The 22,641-nt window shown below is 39.7% G+C and overlaps 2 protein-coding genes across 7 annotated transcripts in view; one reads left to right on the top strand and one right to left on the bottom strand.

Annotated features, from left to right (window-relative positions):
- Positions 1–864: 864 nt before the first annotated feature.
- Cript (CXXC repeat containing interactor of PDZ3 domain) lies at positions 865–17,613 on the bottom strand. Of its 3 annotated transcripts, none has more exons than XR_008721549.1 (6): positions 17,498–17,613; positions 14,908–14,973; positions 14,004–14,058; positions 10,973–11,076; positions 10,221–10,343; positions 865–1,217 (listed from the first exon to the last, which is right to left on the bottom strand). XR_008721549.1 is itself a non-coding variant. In XM_055619327.1 (5 exons), exons 1-5 carry the CDS (start codon positions 17,511–17,513, stop codon positions 10,279–10,281), a joined length of 306 nt encoding a protein of 101 aa, XP_055475302.1. In that variant the 5' UTR covers positions 17,514–17,613; the 3' UTR covers positions 9,451–10,278. The 3 variants fall into 3 exon arrangements, 1 of the variants encoding a protein (XP_055475302.1); XR_008721548.1 differs by lacking the exon at positions 865–1,217 and adding an exon at positions 9,451–9,711; XM_055619327.1 differs by lacking the exon at positions 865–1,217 and having other exon boundaries at positions 9,451–10,343.
- Positions 17,614–17,765: 152 nt separating this feature from the next.
- Pigf (phosphatidylinositol glycan anchor biosynthesis class F) overlaps positions 17,766–22,641 on the top strand; it is a 28,864-nt gene continuing 23,988 nt past the window's right edge. Inside the window, exons 1-3 of one of the 4 annotated variants that reach the window (XM_055619291.1) lie at positions 17,766–17,854; positions 19,240–19,484; positions 21,340–21,431. In XM_055619291.1, the coding sequence (XP_055475266.1) occupies positions 19,257–19,484; positions 21,340–21,431 (320 nt within the window). In that variant the 5' untranslated portion in view covers positions 17,766–17,854; positions 19,240–19,256. Of the gene's footprint in view, positions 17,855–18,027; positions 18,236–18,344; positions 18,454–19,235; positions 19,485–21,339; positions 21,432–22,641 lie in introns of those variants that run through there. The other 3 variants (XM_055619283.1, XM_055619269.1, XM_055619276.1) reach the window with 3 other exon arrangements.

Here is a 22,641-nt window from a genome sequence, read left to right as displayed (position 1 = left end):
CTGTCAGGAGGGACCTTTCCCTCTCAGTTAGTGGCTTGTTTTCAAGGCTTAAGTCCCAAGAGTTTATTAGCCATTGTCTTCCAGAACATTAGTACCTCTTAGGAGGCCCTAAATTGACAGTTGAGCACCTTTTCTCCAGGGGAAATGTTATATCTGAGTATAAGCTATAAACAATGGACTCAATTCTTAGTCCACACATTCTTATGGCAAATATAACTGAGGAACTAGGAACTGGACACACTTCCTGAGAGTCAGACAGATAGGGAAAAGGGCCACAACTAGAGTAAGTCTACTCTAAGTCTAGATTCAAATAAAGACTGTGAACTGGCTTCTTCCTCCTGGCCTGAATCAAATCTCTCAGGTTAAAACAAAGGACTTGTGGGTCTTTCTTTCGGCCATCATGCCCCAGCTGATGGACTGCCTCAACAAGTTCAAGGCCCAATCAGGACACATTACACAACAGTTGTAGGCCAAACAGCCCCATCATGTCTTTTTTTCTTCAAGTTGACCACCTAGATAGGGGGAGGAAGACTCTTCAAAGATTTTTTAAAAATACCCTCAAGGAGAAGATGGCTTAGGCTTCCTGAGCACCTCTCTGCTTTGTGGAGGGCTTTTTTTTTTTTTTTTTTTTCTGCGTGTGCCTATTGGACATGTGTGTTTCCTCATCCCTAATAAAAGCTGATTCTGTCTGTTGCTGTTTGCTTGTTCAATAATTTTACTGCTACTACCTGTTGTACTTGAAATTTCTCCTGCCTCTTGATTCCTTAACTGGCAGAGAAAACAAAACTGATCAAGACCCCTAGATATTGTTAGTCCCAAAGATCTGAGAGAAACCACTGACCCAAATCACCACAGCCAAATTAATTAAAGCAAGGTTTTTTTTATTTGTGTACATTGGCTATATAGGGCTGCCTCCCCTAAGGCAGAATTTGAGAGGTCAGCATCAGATATGAGGAAGACAAGGTTTTTATAACTTAGGAGTAGGGGGTTTCCAAATGGTGGATATGGTAGGAAGAAATAGGTGGGGTTACAGGAGCAAAACATAACAAGGTAGTTATAACAAGGGAGTCATAAGAACAGGTGGGTATAATACCGTTTTGAAACAAAGGTTGCAAGATGGTCATAAAAACTTTTTGAAACAAAGATATCGTTGTTTCCTGCAACAGGCAGTAAGAACCATTTGCAGTTAAGGTTTCAGGTGGGGCATAGCTCCATCCCTAGAAACAAAAGATTAATCATAAATGAGAATGACACTAGTTTGTCTTTACTATATGATGGCTTTTAAACCTAAGATGGAGGCAGGCTGGTTTAGGACAGCAACAGAACTACTTACTTTTAGACTTCCTTAGATTTGCATTGTCAAAAACACAAATTCACCTCAGTGAATTTATGGTTATGAGAAGCCAGGAGTTCAGTGAGTGAGGGTGGGGACACATGGTTTGGGGAATCTTGTCATGAAGTATATCCTGACATCATGGTGTTATGTACTATTTGCCTGGCCTGATTAAGGTTCCGGGGTGCCTTCTATTTCTCTGTCATTCTCTTGTGCCCCAAAACGTGCTGCCGTTTCAATGAAAAGCTGCGCAGTTGCAAACAACAACAAAAAAGACAGTGTGCCAGGTGGCAGACAGTTGGAGCCCATGGACTGAGATCCTAAAAGAAAGATTTCTGTAAAATTTCTGTTGGATATTGTGCTGGTTAAGATTTTTGAAAACTTGACACAAACTAGTCCCTTGGGCAGAGGGAAGCCCCAGGAATGGCCTCCAAGAGATTGGCCTGTGGGCATTCTCTTGATTAATGATTGATGTGAGAGGGCCCAGCCTACTGCAGGCGGTGACAACCCAAAGGCAGGTGGGCTCTAAGAGAGCAAGCTGAGCAAATCATGGGCATGATCCAGTAAACAGTACCCCTGCCTGGCGCATCTCAGCGATGAACTACAAACTGCAAGTCGGTTTTGGTCAGTGTTAAATCATGGCATTATAGAAGCAAGCTGGGTGTGAGTGTGTGTGCGTGTGCAAGCACATTATTTCTTTCTTGAGATTTTGCCACTGTCTTGGGGCTCTACTAAGGTTGTAAGGAACATGTACTCTGTTTCCAAGTCCTGCAAACCACCTGAGACTAATCATCTTCCTAGGTGAGCCTGGGTAACAGGGTGCAGGTCTTACTGCAAATCAAATCTTCCCGGAGGACTCTCCCCAATTCTACACTCATCTTTTCTTCAAAATATTGTGTCTGTGCCACTAGTTTTTTTGTTTTTCTTATCCCAAGGGCGTTTCTAAAAGAAAAATCGAGGAAGACTTTTTTTTTTTTTTTTTTCTGTTGTTTCTGTTCCTTGCTGTTGCATGTCTTCTCTGGACTCAAGAGCACAAACTAGGTTACCTGGGGGAGAACAACTAGGGAGGAACATGGTAAAGGAACGTCTGTCGTGCTGTCACATCCACGTATCGGCAGAAATTTCCTGGACCTAGGGTTTGCAGGAGCCCAAAGCACTCAGATAAAATCAGATACTGAGCAAAAGGGGCATTCTCGGGTATAATTAAAATAGGATCCCTTTCCCACAGTATCAGGCAGTGCGTCTTCAAAATCTTGACATTTTCTGTAAAGGAGAGTGGGCGTCCAGAACTCGGTGCCTGGGCTTTTGGACACAACAGTAAAATGTATTTCCTCAGGATTGGTGCATGATGGAAGTGTTGTTTATGGCAGCCCCTCAGCTCACATCTTGGCAGGAAATGGGGACAGTTTTTCTCCTTGATGCCATGGCCATCCCCTTGAGATTTTCTCTCTGCTCAAGTCTCCTTGCCCCACCCTCCTCTGGAAATTCCCTGACCCTCAAACTCTTGGAAACACAGCTGCCTCTGATTTAGTAACTTTTCCCTTAACCAGACCCAAAATACCTTTAGTCATTAATTTATTTGAAACTACATTAAAAGCCACCAAATTACTGTCACGAACAGGAAGTCCAGTCTTAAACTCAGTGACTTTATCTAAGGAGCCTGCTGAACAAAATACTTTTCATATTTGGATGTATGCGTCCTATAGTTTAGTTGGGGGGATGGAAGAGCTCATGTAAAAGCAGGCAGAGTGACCGCAATACTCTGATGGGGATATTCAGGCTGTAGGGTACAGAAAGACAGGGTTCCTAGCAAGGCCTTGGGGTGTCAAAGAAGTCTTTCGAAGGAGTGGGAGCTTAAGGCTCTGAGTGCAGGGCGAGTTCTAACAGGCCAACTGTAGGTGGCCTGCTCTTATGTAGGAGAGGACCAGGGAGCAGCCAGTATAGCTCTGACTCAGTCCCAAGTTTCTAGAAGCAGTGATGAGCTGTATGTTTCAAAGTTGGTGGTCATGAACACAGCTTTTTTTCCACTCAAAAGAGTGAGCTGTTGAATGCCTAGGCAAGAAGATTCTGTTCCCCTGTACATCAGCAATGTGCCTGTGGAGGGTCCTTCCAAATGCAAAAGCCATGGGTTCTCTTCTCCCTTGCCCCTTGGGGAAGAGGGAACAATGCCTTACAGGATCTATATTCAGGCTAAGGAGTTTGTAAGCATGTGTGAAGCATTAGAGTGATGGATCAGACCTTTTGTGAATAATGCATCTTTATTATTAAACCTCTGTGTAAAGCTTATTCTTTCCAAATTGGCTCTTAGCTGAGTGTTTATCTGAGTATGGAGTAAACTGCTTAAAACACAGGTTGGTTGCGAATAATAAACAGAGAAACTGAGTTAGATTTCATTTCATAAAATAAGGACTGCCTGAGCTGTAGGAGGCAGCTTGCCCCAAAGAATCATGAGAAAGAATTATGTTTCTGCAGCTGTGAAGAAGGAAAACTGACATCCTGCCTGGGGAACCCCAACCACATCACTCAAAGGCCAAATTCATATCATGGAAGCAAATCAGAGGGCTGAATTTGGAAACAGTCCATAAATTCTAGATCACACAGGAAATAATTACATACAATTATTACTGAGTGAATGTAGAAAGAAATTATGATCCTTGAGTAAATAACCAGAAAAGCCTGAGTACATTTGCGCTAAGCTGCAAATGGTCATGTGGATCAAATTACTGATAGTTTAGTTCATGAATGTACAATAATATGTGGTTTAATTCATGCCAGTAACATAATCTTCAGAGATGTCTGAGCGACTTCTGGCTCTGACATTAATCCATAAGGTCATTAAGGAATTAAAAAAAAAACAATAAGAAGAGTTTGGGAAAATTTGTTGAACTACTGCTCAGCAGTGATTATCAACTCAGTTTTCCAAATATATTTCTAACTAGGATAGGGGTCAGGGTGGAAAACTTATTTCAAGGAACAAGGAGGAAATATTTAGGGTTTGCAATTCTGTCCTCTTACAAGGAGGCAGCCAGTGAATGCCCTAGTGAATATGTCCATGATAGTTAATGCTTGTGACTATGTTCCAGGACAACTTTATCTGCCAAAACAGTTTACTTGTCCCTGCGCTATAATTTCTTCATGCCTGACCTGAGGTGACTGCATCAACGCTGAAAGCTATAAATTCTTTGAGAAAAATTAGGAGCTCTTTGGAAGTGCACAGCAGACTTCTGTGAAGCTTTATTTTGAGGGCATATTAGTCACTAGCCATTAGACAGTGTCCTTTAATATTTCTATTTATTGCATGAAGTCTGGGTGAGGGCTACCTGCTTTTGTCAAAGGCTAGGTGCCTCATGAGGAAGCAGACTTGGTGCTGGGATCAGGGAGAATTGTTAAACTGAGGTGTATAACACTTTGATGAAAGGAATAACTATACCTAGCATATTCTCTTAAATAGACTCTCTTTACACATTCACCTCCAACTAGATTAATCTCTCACATCCCTATTAACATCTGCCTCTCTATGTATTCCCTGCTTTTGCATTTCTCCCATTAGAGAATTGATTTTGTGGGTCAAAATCTAATTATTGGGTTGGTGGCCTCTCTAAGTAGTAGAGAACTTGCCCAACATTTGTGAGGGCCTGAGTTCAATTCCAGGTACCACAAACTAGACAGGCAGCCAGAGAGAGAGAAAGAGAGAGCGTGAGCGCCAGACAGGTGTGTGTGCTCACCACAGATGTGCGTGGTGAACATTAGGAAATGATGAAACTATAAAAATATATGAAACTGAAGTGCCTTGGAAACATTAACAAAGTAAAACATATCTAACTTTAACCCTCAACTTTCCCTTCTGAAACTACATTACCAATAATTTGAGGGGAAATGGCATTAACCCCAAAGATAGTGAAAGAAGGTACCAAAGGACCCAACTTTGAGTGGGCAGAAAGAAGCAAATGGCAATGGACCTGACACACTTTCTTGAAAAGCCAAACTGCAAATGACACTAAGTAAATATAATTACAAATTCAGCACACACTTAAGTGCTAACAGACTCAGGATCTTATGACACATCTGGGATGGGCTGCACAACTGACTTAAAGAACAGTGGCTAAATGAAAGACAAGTGAGAGTCATGTGAATTCCTGGCCCCATACCACAACCCTCTACACATACTCCTGGTGGAGGAATACTGCCCCTCGCACATCATGGCCAACATCTAGAGGTGCAGGCTCCAGAGTCGGGGGAACACATTTTCACTGGGCACAGCTTATGGTAGGCACAGGACCTTAACAGAAGAGCCAGTGGCTGAACACTGGCTACTTAGGCTCTTTTCCTCCACTTTAACCTCCAGATAAGAGAAATTAAGAGTGCTATTTACTCTCTTCTCAGTCAAAAGCATCATTCAGCAACCCTGTTGGGGAAGCTGGCCTACCGATATAAGCAGAGCTGCTGAACAACCTAATAGTCTCTCCACTGTTGAGTCTTCACGGACAGAAAGGTGGGAGAAACCTGTACTCAGAACAGGGAAGTAGAAATGCGAAAAGCAAGTTGAAGAGGGCAGATCTATAAAGAAAAAAAAATAACTTCAGGAGACTGTACAAGACAAGCCAGGCGTGGGGATGCACGCCTTCTTCATCCCACCGTTTGTGGGGCTGAGGTAGAATAAAAAATTCTAGGTCAGCCTGGGCTACCCAGTGATATTCACCCCCTTCCCAAGTATCCCACAGAGACAGTCTTCTACTTATGCTATCTTGACTTCAGATCTTCCTTAGAATGGTGAGGACTCACTATACATTCAGAGGAAACTATTTGGACTTGGACTGTTTTGTGCCCAGGCTAGTGAGAGGTAGTGATGATTTTCAAGACGCTGGGCAGCAGCATGGAGCTGCAGGTCTCAGCCAGCCCCACCATCAAGGAAGTGTGTGTGAGGGATGATAACTGACACTCTAGTTAACTATGCTGTTCACTTTAGTGAACTGTGATGTTCAGTCACTGGGTGTATGAAGTGTATTGATGTTCGTAGCCTATAATGGGTTTATTGGGATGAGAACCTTATCAAACATCTCAGTCCATCTGTAATGGACTTCCGCTTGTGACCATGACAAACTACCAACGGTCACATTTATCTTCCTGCTCTAATCAATTTTTAAAAAGTGAGAACAACTGAGAAAACCAGTTTTGGATATTAAAAGACTAGGCACCACAGGGCTGTGATTCCTGAGAGGGTGTTGAGTCCATACCAATGTGGATTTTATTTGCTGTGAGGACAGAGACAGAGCCGAGTTGTAGAAAGAATGAAACTCCTCAGAAAGTTCCAGAAATCTTCCATAGGCGTCTTTCTGTGTCTTTGTCAAACAGGAGGGTGCACCTCTAGTGTGCAAGCCCTCAAGGCTAGGGAAAAATAAGACTGTGCTGGAAGCGAACAGTTCCCAGCTTCACACAGGCATGTGACTCTCCAAAATACTCACATACAGGGAACCCGTGTGGTGGTTTATACCTGTAACCCCATCATTCTGGAGGCTGAGGCAGAATAATAGTAAGCTTGGGGATAGCCTGGGCTACACAGATCCTGTACAAACGCCATCAACTAGAGTGGAAGAGCCCTCACTGACAACCAGGCCTCAGATGTAGTTTTCAAAGGACCACACCTTCATACTGGGGCTAAACTATCCTTACAGGAGGCTCCTCTATATCCTTCCTAACAGAGCTAAAAAAGAAAAAAAAAAAAAAAGTGTCAGAAGAGCAAGTTTAAGCAAATATGATCACTCATGAGATCAAAGCCTTGCACATCATTTTCAAATGCAGTTGACCATTTGTGGCATTTGTTGTAGGCCTTTTGCTTCCTTAGTAGGCTGCTAGGAAATTTCTATTCTAATTTTATAACAATTTTCATTATAATTGAAGTTTTAGAATATTTCATTATTTAGATATCTATTTGCATGTATATGTGTGGGGGTGCATTCACCTCTTTGTACAAGCAGAGGCCAGAAGAGGGCATCCTTCATCAATCCTTCATCATTTTTCCTGTTCCTTCCTCTGAGGCAGATTCTCTTATTGAACCCAGGCTTAGGTCTGCTGGGTTGGAAGAACACAGGCTGCAATGACCCTCTTGTCTTTGTCCTTCTCAGTCCTGGATTACAGGCATTTGCGGGGGGACACCTAGGTTATTTTGTGGGGGCTGGAATTTGTGTGTCACTGGATTTGTTTTCTAACATTTTTCATCTTTGTTCTGAAGATTGCCTGTTTAATAACATTTTAAATACATTTTCCAGAACTGGAAAAAAAAAATATTTGTTTTTTAGTTGTGTGTGCAGGAGACTATGGAGGCCAGGGCAAGGCTGTGAGCCGTGAAGTAGATGCCGGGAACCAAAACCAGGTTCTGGGTAATTGCAATATACACTCTTAACCACTAACCTGCCGCCCCCCCCCCCCCCCGCGCGACAGTCTTGTGTAGTCAGTGGTCAAGGAATGTTATATACAGTGTTAGTCATGGCCTTAACCTTGTTTATAGTCAAGGGTAAGCTTTAGCCTCTAATCCTGCCTGTGTTTCCCAAGTGCTGGATTAGTACGCCTAGTGTATGTAGCACTGGGAATCAGTACACCTAGCGTATGTAGTACAGGGCATCACGCACTCAGGCAAGTGCCCTATCAACTGCCCTTACTATGCACATTTTAAATGTTTTATGATAAACTTCTCCGGCTTATTCACAGTATTACTGGGGACTTAACTCCACACATTTGATCTTTGGGTTGCTTTAACTACAGACAGTTTAGCGTGGTTGCAAGTTGAAACCAAGCAGAGTATGGTTGCCATCTGGTGGAAAGGCCTACTATTAGCACATTGAAAAGGTCCACCGAGAGGCCAGCCTTTCCACTCAGGCCAGCCAGTCCTGCCAGTCTCTCATTAGGACCTTCACATGTATACCTTTTCCCATTTACTCACCACTACCTTAGTTCAGCTTCCAAATTGATTGGTTAAAATCACTGCTTTGAAACAGGCTCAGATTCTACTTTATGTGCAAACATTTTGGAATGAGCAGTGTGGCTAGAGATAATAAAGCAGAGATCCAATAAATACGGGTTGAATTTTTAAAGCACTCAGCTTCATTCACTAAGTTAGCTGGGAAAAGCAAATGCTGTTACCATGCTGTTCCCTATATGACCAGACGGATAAATGATACTTACACATACTGTTTTGTGGGCTTGACCAGAAAGTTTCCAACTTACACCAATGACATTTGGAAAAAGAGCCAACCACAGGGCTAAGGGTGGGAGGACAAAAGTAAACAGCCCAAGATCCAAACAGAACAGCCTGTGCTGGCGAGGACCTGCTGTCAGAGTGCAGTACACGGCAGCAGATCTGTGCCCAGATGGGTCTTACTATGACTTCTCTGTGTTAAGACTATGGTTTACAAATATCAACCCTCTGAGAGGCCAGCTTGGTCTACAGGACCGCCAAGGCTATGTAAAGAACCTGTCTCAAACAAACAAAAAACAAACAAACAACCAACAACAACAACAACAAAAAAAAAAAACCCAAATCCCAAGCTGATTAAACAGGAAGGTTTTTTTTTTGTTTGTTTTTTTTTTGTTTTGTTTTGTTTTGTTCTGAGAGATATTTTTTGTTTTTATTCTAGACAGGGTTTCCCTATGTAGCCCTGGATGTTCTGGAACTTACTCTGTAGACCAGGCTGGCCTTGAACTATGAGATCCACCTGCCTCTCCCTCCAGGGTGCTGGGATAAAAACCACCCCCTGGCTAAGCGATATTACTTCTATTCTGCATGATTCTTGTACTCTTTCTGATAAACACAAATAACAAAGCATCCTAGAAAAACACTGAGAAATCTTATAGATAAAATGAAATTAGACTTTTTCTTCACAGTAATTTTAAAACAATCATTGTCTATTTTTTCATTGTTTACAGTAGCTCCCACACTACACCGTGATATACATTTAAGATCGTACAGATGGAAACAGAGACTATGCTTTTGTTCTCCTGTAGGCTGACCGTTTTAAAGGCAGAAGGCTCAACCCTAAGATGGCAATAGAGAAAAAAACTTTCATTTGAAACCTCAATATAGTCTCATAGAAGTTTACAGTGACAGCTTTTAGACACACAGAAAAGAGTCAGGATGTTTGCTTTATTTATTTCTTGGGGGAGGGGTAGAGAGGTTTAGAAAAGTTTGTTTCCTGCTTCAAAGGACATACCCAAACAGAAGAAATTTATTCTCATTTTATATGGACAAATACTGCTCTCCCGGATTTCATGACATCTTGAATTGAAGATAATGTTGACAGAATGCATCTGTCTGAAATACAGTGCACTCATGTAGACAAATGGGCACTCAATGGGCTCTTGCTCACAGGTGACAGGAACTGGCACTTTAGATTCAACAAAAATTTAAAATAAAACTTTCAGCTTGTCTTAGACGTGTGGCAGAACTGGTCACTAAGAAAGCACTTAGCAATAATGGCCTCGAACATTTACAGCTCATAAAAATGCATTTAGTTGAGGGGCTGCTGATTGTAAAGAACTGTGACAGTTGTGAATAAGAAAGAAATAAGTCTGGATGTCAAGTTCAGAGCAAAGGATCAGTAATTTCACATTTGCAATATCCATAAATAAAACACACAGATCAGATAAGAATTCTGTAAATAATATTACAGAGAAAGTGCATAGAGAACTCAGGAATACCTTTCCACTAATTTTGTCACTTACTCTAGTTCACTAAAATGTTCACAAGGAAAATAACCAGTGAAGGCAGAGGACTGGTTATATCATTGCTGTTCAGAACTTTGTGAGAGCAAACAACTGAATACAGATCAACTTTCCTGCCTTAGACTTAATCTTCAAAAAGGTTATTTTGTAAGATGAAACATCCATGTTATACCTTGAAAAGTCAAAGCAGAAAGTACAATCATAGACAGCCAAAAACTTCATCAATACATCTAGACGGAGGTCTGCTTGTAGTTTTTGGTATCCAAAACCTTTTTGCCACACATTGCACAGATGCCTGAAACAAAAGAAAACAGGTGAGCAACCAAGTAGAACCAATTGTGTGGTTTATTTATGCTATCTAAGCTTCACTTAGTGTGACTGGAGAGATGGCTCAATGCTTAAGAGCACTTGCTGTGTAATCTTGTAGACTAGCATTTGAAGTTCAACATTCACATAGGTTCACAAATGCTCATAATTCCAGATCCAAGTCGGGTGGAGACAGAAGGACTCCCCAGGTTTGCTGGTTTCCAGTCAAACCGAGAAAACAGGAGCCTAAGGTTCAGGAAGAGACCCTGCCTCAAAACGGATTAGTTAGAGAATGACAGAGGAAGAGACATGGCATCCTCTTTTGGCTTCTAGGCCTAGGTGTGCTGTACACAGATGTGCATATACACTAAAATAGACACATACACACATACATGTATAAGAATAAATAGAATCTTTAAGAACTTCAAAGCATCATAAAAGAGAAAAAAAAACCCATCTTTTTACTACAAATTTATTTTAAATTCTATTTTATCTTAGTAAAAAAAAAAAAAAAGAATATTTGACAGTTTATGAAAGGCTATTCCTTTCTGTCATTTTAATCATTAGCAAATGAAGTAGATTTGATATACATAGAAAAATTAAGTGAAAGAAATTTACCTTTTTTGTATGCACAGCCTTGACAGTAATGAGAACCTGGCTGGTGTACAGAACTTTTACAAATTCTGCAAGTGGAGAATTTATTTTTTCCATAGGGATCAAACCTAGAGGGACAAAGAAATAAAAAAGAAAAGAAAGAAGCAAAGACATTCATACCATAATAGAAACTCTTAATCCCTGGTAAGTAACACCCATGATTAATGAATGCATCGTTATTTCTTCCATCAAATTCCATAACTGAGCCACAGCCCTCCTCTGGCTCACTACTGTGTAATGTATCTATATTCCTCTGCCCTTCCATAGAAGCTGTATACTTATGAACAACCAGTTGTATTTATTTTCAGAATTGTTCCTATCACTTGTATCATTCTATTTGTATGATAAATATGAAAATTGATGAAATGTGAGTGCGAGGAATGACTGATTGTACAAAAAAAATATAAGTTACTGCTTTGGGATGAATAAAAATGAACTGTTATAACTACTATTGAATTACATTCAGGTAAGCCAACTACTAAAAATAGGGGGAAGGACTCCATATTTGTGTGTGTGTCTATATAAGTATGTCACATGTGTTTAGATAGCTATGGAGGCAAAAGAGTGCAGGTCCTTTAGAGACAGGGTTACAGGTGGTTTTGGGCTGCCAAAAGTATGTAAGTATGTATATATGTATGTGTTGTGAACCCAGGCTGGATGACCTTGAACTCCTGATTCTTTGTCACCAGCCCCCAAGCACTGGGATCACAGACATGAGGTACAGAATATGTATTCTGGTGATAGTTTATGTGAGGAAAATGATATAAAACTCTTGTCAGTAGATTCAGGCTGTAAAGGCTTTTTATCTCAAAACCTAACAATAAATGGATACATCTACAGTTTATGTTTTAAAATAAAGTAAGACATGTACATCTCCTAATGACTACTCAAGTTCACAAGCAGTTTCAACTGACAGGGCTAATTTGTAAAGGAGTTTTATTCTCCTGGTTCAAATGTTGTCTCGGAGGCTTACTGCCTCCTTCTATTAATCTAGTCCTGGAAGCTTCTAACCTCTGTACAATCTAAAGTAGGCCTAGAATGTTTTCAGCGTATGAGACTTACTGCTTAAAAAGCTCACCCTTTCTTGTTCTTTCTGAACTCTGCACTGGCTGGTTCAAACTCTGCTCTTCTGGCTCAAACTCCTCTCCCAGTTAACTTATTCAATCTGGATTTTCTCTAGGCCTCTGAGTTGCTCTGCTTGGCCTCCAATTAACTCCAGAAATCTGCTCTAATCTCTTGGCCCCTTCTCATTCTCTGGCTCATTCTGTCTTCACCTGGGTCTAACTTGTTCTCTCTCTGCAACCTGTCTGTTAATTACTGTCCCAGTAAAACTCTCTCTCTCTGATTCCCTGTGTTGCTCCTTAAGTAGCTTCCCTTTCCTTTCTCTTCTGATGGGAGTTGGGAGTATCCTATTCCATCAAATATTCTCTGATTTGTCACCTCTTCTTCCACTCAATTAGGCATCACTTTCAAACATGGGTGCTTCCTTCTACAAACTAACTTTCTCTTCATTGTTTGGGATTAAAAGCGTGCACCACCATGCCTGGATCTCAGCCTTTCTTTACCTGAAACTTACTATATACCAGGCTGGCCTTGAACTCAGATTTGCTGGCTTCTGTCTCTTGGATTAAAGGTGTGTTTGTATTCCAGCTGGATCACACAGACCTAGAAGATTTTTGGATGTGATCTCTTGCCAGGGGATCACAGAGACCTAGAAGGTCTTTGGATGTGATCTCCTCCACAGTAGCCATGTTCTGAATTAACATTTCTCTACACTAATCCCTTTGGGTAACGGGTTTTCTACTAAATAAACAGTTTCCTACAGGAAACATAGGAAGTTTGTGAGCCTCTTCATGTCCAAACTGAACTCAGGTCCTCTGGAAAAGCAGTTCGTGCTCTTAACCACCGAGCTGTCTCTCAGCCTCCCAGAGTTTCCTCTTATAAATAATGGTATTGAAAAGTCAATGTAGTGTAGTAGAATACTTTCTAAAATAAATTAGCTAGAGTACTCAAAAATAATAGCTATACTTCAGAAATCAGAAAAATTTAACAGCATAAAGGAATCAAAGGTATATGTAATTGCACACAACTCATAAAAACTGAATGGTCTTAAAAAACATCAAGTCAACCAGCAATATGGAGGATGATGCTATATTAAACTTTAAGTCTATTATGCTGTTTTATAAAATTTTTAATAAGCACCTATTATGTACCAGCCATTTTATAAAGTAAAAGCTTTATTTTTATTACAAATTCCCTGTTCTCACCAAACTCATATATGACTGGACAGAGAGAAAATAAATAAATAAATAAATAAGTAAATAAATAAATAAATCCAAGACAAAACAAACTTTTTAGATAAGTAGTAAGTGTTAGAGAGCCCCAGCTGAAAACTGCAGAGCAGAGGAGACAAACACTGCTTAAGGACTCATCTCTGAGGAGCTCACATCTCAGCCAAATTTCAAATAGCAAGGAGTCAGGAGGAACCACGGAGCAGCAAGCATAAACTACTTGAGGTGACAGTGGGATTCGTCAATCTAATGAGAAAGCTATGTGACAGAAGAGGAGTGTGGTACAATGGGAAATCAGAAGAGAAAGGTGTTGCATCATGAAGGGCCTTGTAGATGATGGTAGAGAGCTTAGATTCTGTTCTACAGGAAAAGGAAAACCAATGGAAGGCTTTAAGCAAAGAAATTGCATGATCTTTCCAGATGATCATTCTGGCTAATAAAACCTTTCCGTGGTAAAAGGAAGCCAGAAAATAGGATAGCAGTAGGAAGGGGTTATGTAAAAGTTTAAATTAAAAAAAAAAAAGGAGCAGCATTAATCTTTTCATATGTTGGCATAGGGTAGACGAATAGCTTATAGCACACAATCTGCTTCTATGTGCCAATGCAACCTAACTCGACCGCGGTGAGGGCAGGTGAATATTCATCCAGTAGGCTTGCCATTGTGAAGTGAACTCTGTGACAGCCCTAGCGATGGTCTCACTTACCTTGCTTTTTTTGAAGTCAAAGCTTTATTTTCGTTCAGCTTTCTTCCACCGCTTTCTATATATATAAAAAAGTACAGACATAGCAGTCAACTCACTTCTGCATTTAATACACAATGTGTAATATGCAGAATTAGTTTAAAAGTTCACTCTTTGACTCTGTGCCAGTAAATTACCCTTTTTAAAATACTCATACAGTATCTCAGCTCTTAAACACTTGTATAAAATATTGCTTTATTATTCAGTCTCAACACAGTACTTTGGCAATGGTCTACATCTTCTATTTGTAACATTTCTCTACTTTGGTATTATAGACTGAATATAGACCAAATTGGGTACCCATCCTTGAAGATATATTTAATTTTACGTGAAGTTTTTTTGTTTTGTTTTAATTTTTTTTTTTTTTTTTTTTTTTTTTTTTTTGAGATAGGGTTTCTTTGCATAGCTCCTGGCTGTCCTGAAACACAATTTGTAGTTCAGGCTGGCCTTGAACTCAAGAGATCCATCTGCTGCTGCCTCCCAAGTGCTGGCATTAAAGGCGCATACAACCATGCCTGGCTTTGCTGTATGTATTTAATAAAAAAGTAAAATAAAAACAGTTTAAGTTTATTCTAGAACATTTTAGATATGGGAAGGAAATTTAAACACAAACCTTATTAAGCTGAATCAAACAGATATACACTGAAATAATTTAATAATTTTACTATTTCTGGACTATATGAGGAATCTATACTTGTAATCCAGACGGTGAAGAGGCAGTTATGAAATTACAGGGGGAACCCAGTACTTTTCAGTGTTTGATAGATGAGATAAACACATTGAACATTTCACTTTGCAAACAGTGAGGCACTAAAGCAGTATCCAGAAATATCTGATGCAGACTTTGGTTTTTATGAGGAAACCATACCTGTGGTGTTCCGTGCCCCGTCCTTCCATGTATCTGGAGTGATAACTGTGCCGAGTTTCTTCTCACCTGTTATGAGTTAGCAAAAGAGAAACGAAATTATCATGTAATATGCATACTATGTAGAAATGAAATAGTGAAACCCATTTCTTTGCTAATTTAAAAATAATAAATATACTATATCATGCCTGAGGTTCACGATATCAAAGTCAGCTTACAGTAGGAACCTACTAATGCTGGGGTAGAAGCCAAGTGAATGGCAGTAAGATAATAACTTAAGATAGTAACTGTGGGCAGTGATTCTGATTCTAAGTAAAATTTATACGACAATAACATGCTCTAATAATAGGTTTTCACTGTTCATACTTTCGACAATTCTGATGAACATATTCATTCCTTCAACATTTTCTAATCATCTAGTATGTACAAAACACTATACAAGGTACTGACGAAAATAAAACCAGGTTCAGGGGGGGGCTTATACAGTTCACTAGTTTCTTAAGAGCTTGTAGGCAGTTCGCAGGAGATGAATGAACCAGGTGGAATTGTATACAAACCTAATATGTGTGTTTATAATTTTTTTGTTAAGAGTTCATCAGAGACTTTTAAAGAAGTGAAGAATCATTTAGTAAAAATATACGGTGGAAAACAAAGTATAATAATTTGTGAATGAATAGAGATGAAGTTTAAGCATATGGCAATGTAAATATAAAGAAGATAAAGTCAAACTATATAGATAAAGAACTCATCTTGAGAAAAGGCATGAGAAGTTCAGGATGTACATCAGTACACAAAATAGAGGGTCTCAAACACCAAGCTCCAGGATGGACAAGAGTTATTTCTTACTAGGTAGGGAAAAGGTCAGTGTGGAGAAGTGACTCTAATACTCAATAGTATGGATGTGCTTCTGAGGCCAAACATTCCCTAAAGAGATAACAGCGCCAGAGAAAGAAAGTAAACCAAAGGAAAGCTCACTGAATTTAGTAAATGGAAGACTACTGGTGAACATTTAAAAGTTCTTTCAGTAGTATGAAAATCCAGTTTGTATTTGAAAGTAACTCTAAAAATTTGCAGACAAATAGCTTCTTTGAATAATTTCTGACACAAGGAACGACAGAACTAAGGTGTCTAACATTATGTCTTCTGTATGAGCAAGACTCCAGTTTACTTACAGGGTGAGTGCACTGAGCAGACAGACTAGGAGGCTGAAAATAAAAACATCAGACTTTTCAGAAGAGCAGAGAAGTAAATATTAATAGGAGGAAATGATATGGCATACATTAAAGTCCAAAGTATATGCATTTTACTTTAAGACCACAGGGATCTTGAGTTCTCAAAATTTTTATGTTCCTTGGAGATACTAATTCACAATTTCCTACTATCCTCAATTTCTGTTGGGACACAGCAGTTACAGTATAAAGAGAATTACAAAAAAGTGAAAGTAGACAGAATTTCTGACATGAACTATTAACTGTACAGAACTGACAAAAACTACAAAGAAGATCCAAGCTACATATGTGAGAATTAAACAGCATAAATGAGCAGCTTCATAATCTAAATACATTTAAGTCACATCTAATTAAACATCTCCCCCACTTTCAAAAAATTTAAAAATTGCTTAAGGATGGAGGCTGGGCCTGTTGGCACAGGCATGTAATTCCAGCTACTTCGGAGTGTCTGTTTCTAGAGTTCCATGTACTGAGGGTATATAAACAAAATGAATCATGTGCATTACACAGTAACTGGGATACAAAGAATTGGAATCTCGTCAGAGAAAAGAATGTCTAACCCGAGGAAAAGAAATCGGGATAAAAAAGTTGTTTTTACACAAACCAACATCTTCTGCAGTTAACAAAAAAAAAAAAAAAAAAAAAAAAAAAAAAAAAAAAAAAAAAAAAAAATCAAATATCTTCAAAAAATTTCAAGGGTTTCATTAGAAGAACTCTGAGTGATAACAAGACCTTTCTAAAGCCAGGGTTGACTACATAGATTTCTTTAGTGATAATGAGACCCTCTCTTTCCCATGACTCACTGTTGTATTAATGAAAAGAATGGACGAGATGATACAAAATATCCAGTTACACTTTCAGATAACCACTGAATTAAATTTTAAAGTAAAATCTGTACTAAAGGTTGCGTGTTTTTTTTTTTTTTTTTTTTTTTTTTTTGAAAAGAACAAGAAAGCCAAGATTCAAATACTATACGGGACATAGTAATAGAAATGGTTCATTGTTTATCATCTTAAAAAGTAACTGAGAGCCTGGAATTCCTACTTGATACACCTGGGAACTTCAGATGCTACCAGGAAGATTTCTGAAGATCCATTTTAAGCCTCTGGGAGCCACTCAAGAAATCTGATTTGAAGAGATCCAGGAAGGGTGGGGGAGGGCAACAGAAACAAACATAGAGGTGCAGTACTGAGACCACTCTACCCAAAGCATAGGCTACATGGTTCCAGGGACAGGCAAGAACGCCCGGAAGACAACGGTTACACCACAGTCCTGTAGGAGAAAAGGCAAAGGCCGAGATCCCAAGAGAATGTCGTCAGGTTCCTCCAGCCTTCACCTCCCACAGAAACAGCTCCTTTACTTACATTTTTCGCACACCATCCTTCCACTAACTGTCCCCTCAACCGGCAAAGAAGGAGCAGGCGCCACAAAACATCAACACAGCCTGAGAACGCTTCCTCTTCCGGCTACGTCAGCTCGCTTCCGTTCTCTCAGCCCTCCCCCTCCCGCCTATCCTACACCTGGGAAGACGCGGGAGGAATAAAAGTGAACTAATGGGCGGAGCTTCTTTCAGTGTCCCGCCCCTACTCTTCAACGATTGGCCGTGCCCTGGTGAGGCTCCACCTCCTGGGCCTGCGCCTGCGCGAGGGCCATGGCAGCCTTTCGCACCTGAGGGTGGGAGGCGGTGGTGGCCCCTTCCCTTCGGCGGGTGGGAGAGTTAGGTAAGCCGGCGGGATACCCGTCTTGCTCGCCGGGGACGGGTGCAGGCGGCCCGGCCGACGGCGGCGTTGGGTTCTGGGGCGCCGTGCTTCCGGAGGAGCAGAGGATGCCCCGGTGGACGGACCCTCCCAGATCCCGGCTTCCGTCCGCGGGACCGACCCTCTGTCACTGTCACCCGGGTGGGCAGCGCGGGCGCTCTCTAGTGACGCCCCTCAGCTGTCCGCACTCGCGCCGGCCGATGTTTGGGCAGAGTCTCTAGCCACCCTGGGTGGGGCTGAGCTGAGTCCGTCCCTGGGCAAAGGCTGCCTTAGGAGGGCTGAGAAGCAGCCATGCCTTCCGACCCGGCTCGCGTGCGGTCGCGACGCCAGAAGGCGGCCTCGCAGGTCTGGGGTGCGGGGGAACGCAGGGCCCGCCAGTGTCCTAGGAGGGCTCATTCCACAAGCCTTTGCGTTTGGGTACCGCTCGCTGGTAGGTCGCTCTCTGCAGGTGGCCCGGGAGCGCTCTCTACTCAGAAGATGGATTCCTGATCCCCCTACCTGCCTCTCCCCGGCCGCGGAGGGACGAATCCGGGAAACTTTGTCCAAGTCTTCTCATGCCATTTGTTAGTTTCCGATATCTTCCTGTTGAAGAAGCGATGCTTGAAATGGCTTTAGTGTGTGTAACCTTGGCCTTATCCGCCGACTTGTTCGTCCAGTTTAATCAGTATCAAATTTGCCTTTGAAAACGATCATGTGAATTAAACGAGGGCTAATAAGACAATGCCCAGACTTGCACTTTTATCTTTAATGCCAGTTCCCTCTTCCTTGCTGTGTGGATGTTCTGTTTGGGCGGGATTTTTACCACAAGTTCTTTCTTAATTTTAATCAATATAACACATAAACTATTAGGTCAAGTGTATGTATTTTGAGACCGTAAACCTTTGTTTCTGCTTTTGACTAGAACTGAGCATCTGTGACAGTGTTACTTTGTTTTCCCAGGGGTCTTGGGAGCCCTTAGTTTAGCATAATGACCATCTAACAAACGGTCTCGCCACCATTTGCATAGTCGAGTATATACTTGGTTGGCATTTGGGAACTACAGTGATTTCATATTCTTGATTTTGGGCAAAAAAAAAAATTAAAATTAGTTGCTTATGAGACATGCCCCCTTTGCTGAAACCAGTCATGAACTTTTCAAATTTTACTGAAGTTTTCTTTTTAAGACATTGAAAGATATTTGTAAGAGAATATAAAATTTACATATGCATCTTATGTGTTTTAAAACAAATATATTGCCCATTTAAAATTATTATTACTTCATGATTCATTTTTAGAATGCTGAAGTGTTTGGGACATGGGAAAAGTCATTATTACATGTTTTTCTTAATTTGTTTTTTTTTACTAGATAGCTACCCAAGAAAACACCATGAAAGATACTGACATCAAGAGACTTCTATATACCAATCTTTTGTGCATATTTTCAATTTTTCTAAGCGTTTTTATTCCATCCTTCCTCTTGGACAACTTCTCAGTATTAGAAACTCACTTGACCTGGTTGTGTACTTGTTCTGCTTTTGTGGCTGCTGTCAATCTCCTGTTATATGTAATAGTGAAACCAAATCTATCCTCTAAACGAAGTTCATTATCTCATAAGGTAAGCTTTAGTTCTTCATAACCAGTTTTTAGACAGAGGAATAGTATATGAATTGTTTTACCTTTGTCGAATTACAGTGTATTACAGTATATAAAGGGAACCACATCCCACCCTACCCCCAGCAGCAGCCTGTGACTTGCCTTAAGTGTCTGATAGATCCTTGTTGTGCATTGATTGTGGAATTGTGGCTCCTTCAATGCATCACAATATAAATATTATGAACCAGTATAAGCATTGTTTTATATCATCACTTCAGACAACTTATAAGACACTGCAGTTTATTTCCAGTTATTTTTGTACAGTGTGTGTGTGTGCGCGCACGCGCGTGTGTGTATGTTGGCGTTTACACCATGTGTATGTGAAGGCTAGAGGACAACTTCCAGCGTTATCTTTAGAAACACTGCTCACCTGCTTTGACCTGGGTCATTCATTGGCCTGAGGCTCACCAATTAAGCTAGACTGGCTGGCCAATGAGCCCAGAGAACCTCTGTCTCTCTCCAGTACCCCACAGCTGACATTTTACCTTGGGCTCTAGGACTTGACTTAGGGCCTTGTTGCTTACTGACTGAGCCATCCCTTAGCCCATGTACATTTTTTAAAAATATTTTTTTATTCTCTGATAACTTTATACATGTAGACAATGTGTTTTGATCACATTCACTCCCTACTCTCCTCTTAGCCTGTGCCCCATTTCATATCCTTGTTTTTATAACTTTCAGAGTCCTATATTTCATGGATATGGGCCATCCACTGAGGCATGGTCAACCTAGCAGGGACCACACTCCTGAAGAAAACTGACTTTCTTTGCCTTAGTAGCTGTCAAGTGTCAGTAGCTCCCTCAGCCAGCCACTGCATACTTTTGCACTTCTTAAATAAGAAGTGAGCTTTCCAGAATTAACTGCAAATTAAGTCACAAGAACTGTTACTCTACGTGTGGCCTTCCATGACTAACCTGCTAAAAGTTTTCAGATATTAGAATCTATTTTTTTCTGCAATAGTCACTATGCTATGACACTTGACAGTTATGTTAAATCAAAATCCTCACTGAAATTTCAATACTATGTTTAAGTCCCTGTTGGAACATTTTAAACACCTTAATTGACTTATAGTGTAAAATGTTAATATGTGTTTTATAATTATATCTTCTTGAGTTTCAGATTGAGTGTTCAGGCATGGGCCTATTTGTAGATGTTCAAGTGTTAGTTTGTTTTTAATGTTTATACAACTATGAATATGATTTGGGAAATTTATTTTGGGAAATTATTTAGCATTTTGCTTTTTGATTAATTTATCCAGTTTTGTTTAAAGATGAAAAAAAGCATAGCATTCATTATTTTCTGTAGGTAATTCGTGTGTTTTTCTATAATAAGGTCATTGTGGTTTTTGTATCCTAACACTCTGTTATCAATATTTCTTAAGTATTAGAATATCACAATCACACCATATAAACAGAAATCAATGTTAGCTCTTTTACTGGTGTGGTGGGTTGAATATATTTGTGATATTTGAATTTAAATCTAAAAAATTATTTAGCGTGTGTTTGTATATGCACGCATATACATGTGTACACACAACACAGCTCTCATGAAGTCAGAGGGAAGTTCATCATGTGGGCCCCAATGATTGAACTCAAGTTGTCAGGCTTGGAGGCAAAGGCCTTTCCCTGCTGAATCATCTTGATGGCCCTATCTTTTAAGTTGTTTTAACACTCAGTTTTGAGGGCTATGTATGTGATAACACATGTGATCCTACAAATATTCAGCCACTTCATACGCTATAGGGACAAGTTTTATTTGTGTGTAAATGGCTTTTTCGGTGTTTTCTTGAGTCTTCAGATTATTCATTTCTCTTTTAGGTAACCAGAGTTTTGAAATGCTGTATCTACTTTCTTATGTCTTGTTTTTTCCTTCATGTCATTTTTGTTCTATATGGAGCACCACTAATAGAGTGAGTTTTGAATATTTACTTTAAAATTATGTTTTAATATATTAATTTCTAAATGATATGCTAAGATTTAGCAACTAGAATCATAGAATCATAGTGGGTTTGATTAATGGATCAACGTAGGAAACAGTTACATTGTTCTGTTTCTAGTACTGTTGTGTTAAAACATCAAGACAGCTTAATTCTTTACATATTTCTCTTATTTAGCTTTCTGGTACCCAACTGTACATCACGCACAGGGCAGGTTAACACCATTGCTAGATACTATAGTAATAAATGTATGGCTGTTAAAAACTATAGATGTCCAAACTTTTGACATTATAAGTAAGATGTGGTTATTTACGAAGTTGTATTTATCAACCCTGCAATTACATTACATCCCTCCCCCCCAATTCTGATGCAAGTTTATGATTTGGGATACATCCATAGCTATCTTTGGCTGAGGGCTGCAGGCAACTAACTATTGTGGTATTCTGTTATAAATATCATTTCAATGATTCGTAAATATGATTCTAGAGTAGCTGAGCTTATTTCCTTAAGGGACAGAAATTCCTTTATTAAATACCAATGCTTATATTAAAATTTAACAGTTTTTAAAACTGGACCAACTTCAAATTAGTGGAAACTAAATTCACAAAAATGTCTTATGAGACATTTCAGTTTAGCAATGATTAAGGATATCGTGAAATGAGTGATTATATATACATATATACACATATAGCTACAGATGTAGATATGTACATATGTATGTACATACATAATTGTTTACACATATTAAATTAACACATTCTATTTTAGGCAGGTCAGGGAAGTATTTTGTCATAGAAAATGCTTTCTGGCTAATCCATCATAAGGGAATCAGTGAATAGACAATGTGTTTCATAGTTCAAGATTTTATCAAAATGCAAGTTGTTAGACCATAGTCATAAACTCTTGAGGTGAAACTTGCTAATCTTTAGTTTAGTCTCTTCATGTGGCTAAAAGAAAGGCAGTTCAACTTTAAGAATTCTGGAGACTGATAAGGGAGAAAGCTAATTATCTAAAATTAAGATTTCTTTTCTCTTTTTTTCTTTCTTTCTTTTTCTTTCTCTCTTTCTCTCTTTCTTTCTTTCTTTCTTTTTCTTTCTCTCTTTCTCTCTTTCTCTTTCTTTCTTTCTTTCTTTCTTTCTTTCTTTCTTTCTTTCTTTCTTTCTTTCTTTCTTTCTTTCTTTCT

The sequence above is a fragment of the Psammomys obesus genome, unplaced genomic scaffold, assembly GCF_907164565.1.
Source record: "Psammomys obesus unplaced genomic scaffold, mPsaObe1.curated_primary_1811, whole genome shotgun sequence".
Classification (NCBI taxonomy): Eukaryota; Metazoa; Chordata; class Mammalia; order Rodentia; family Muridae; genus Psammomys; species Psammomys obesus.
Note: the sequence above shows the minus strand (reverse complement) of the source record. Positions and strands in the feature narration are given on the sequence as shown.

What these genes read in the sequence shown, in the direction of transcription:
- Cript (XM_055619327.1), bottom strand. An exon ending in CGGGGCACGGAACACCACAG is followed by an intron (nt 14,059 to 14,907) that starts GTATGGTTTCCT and finishes TTATATATATAG; the next exon opens with AAAGCGGTGGAAGAAAGCTG. An exon ending in TTGACTTCAAAAAAAGCAAG is followed by an intron (nt 11,077 to 14,003) that starts GTAAGTGAGACC and finishes TTGTCCCTCTAG; the next exon opens with GTTTGATCCCTATGGAAAAA.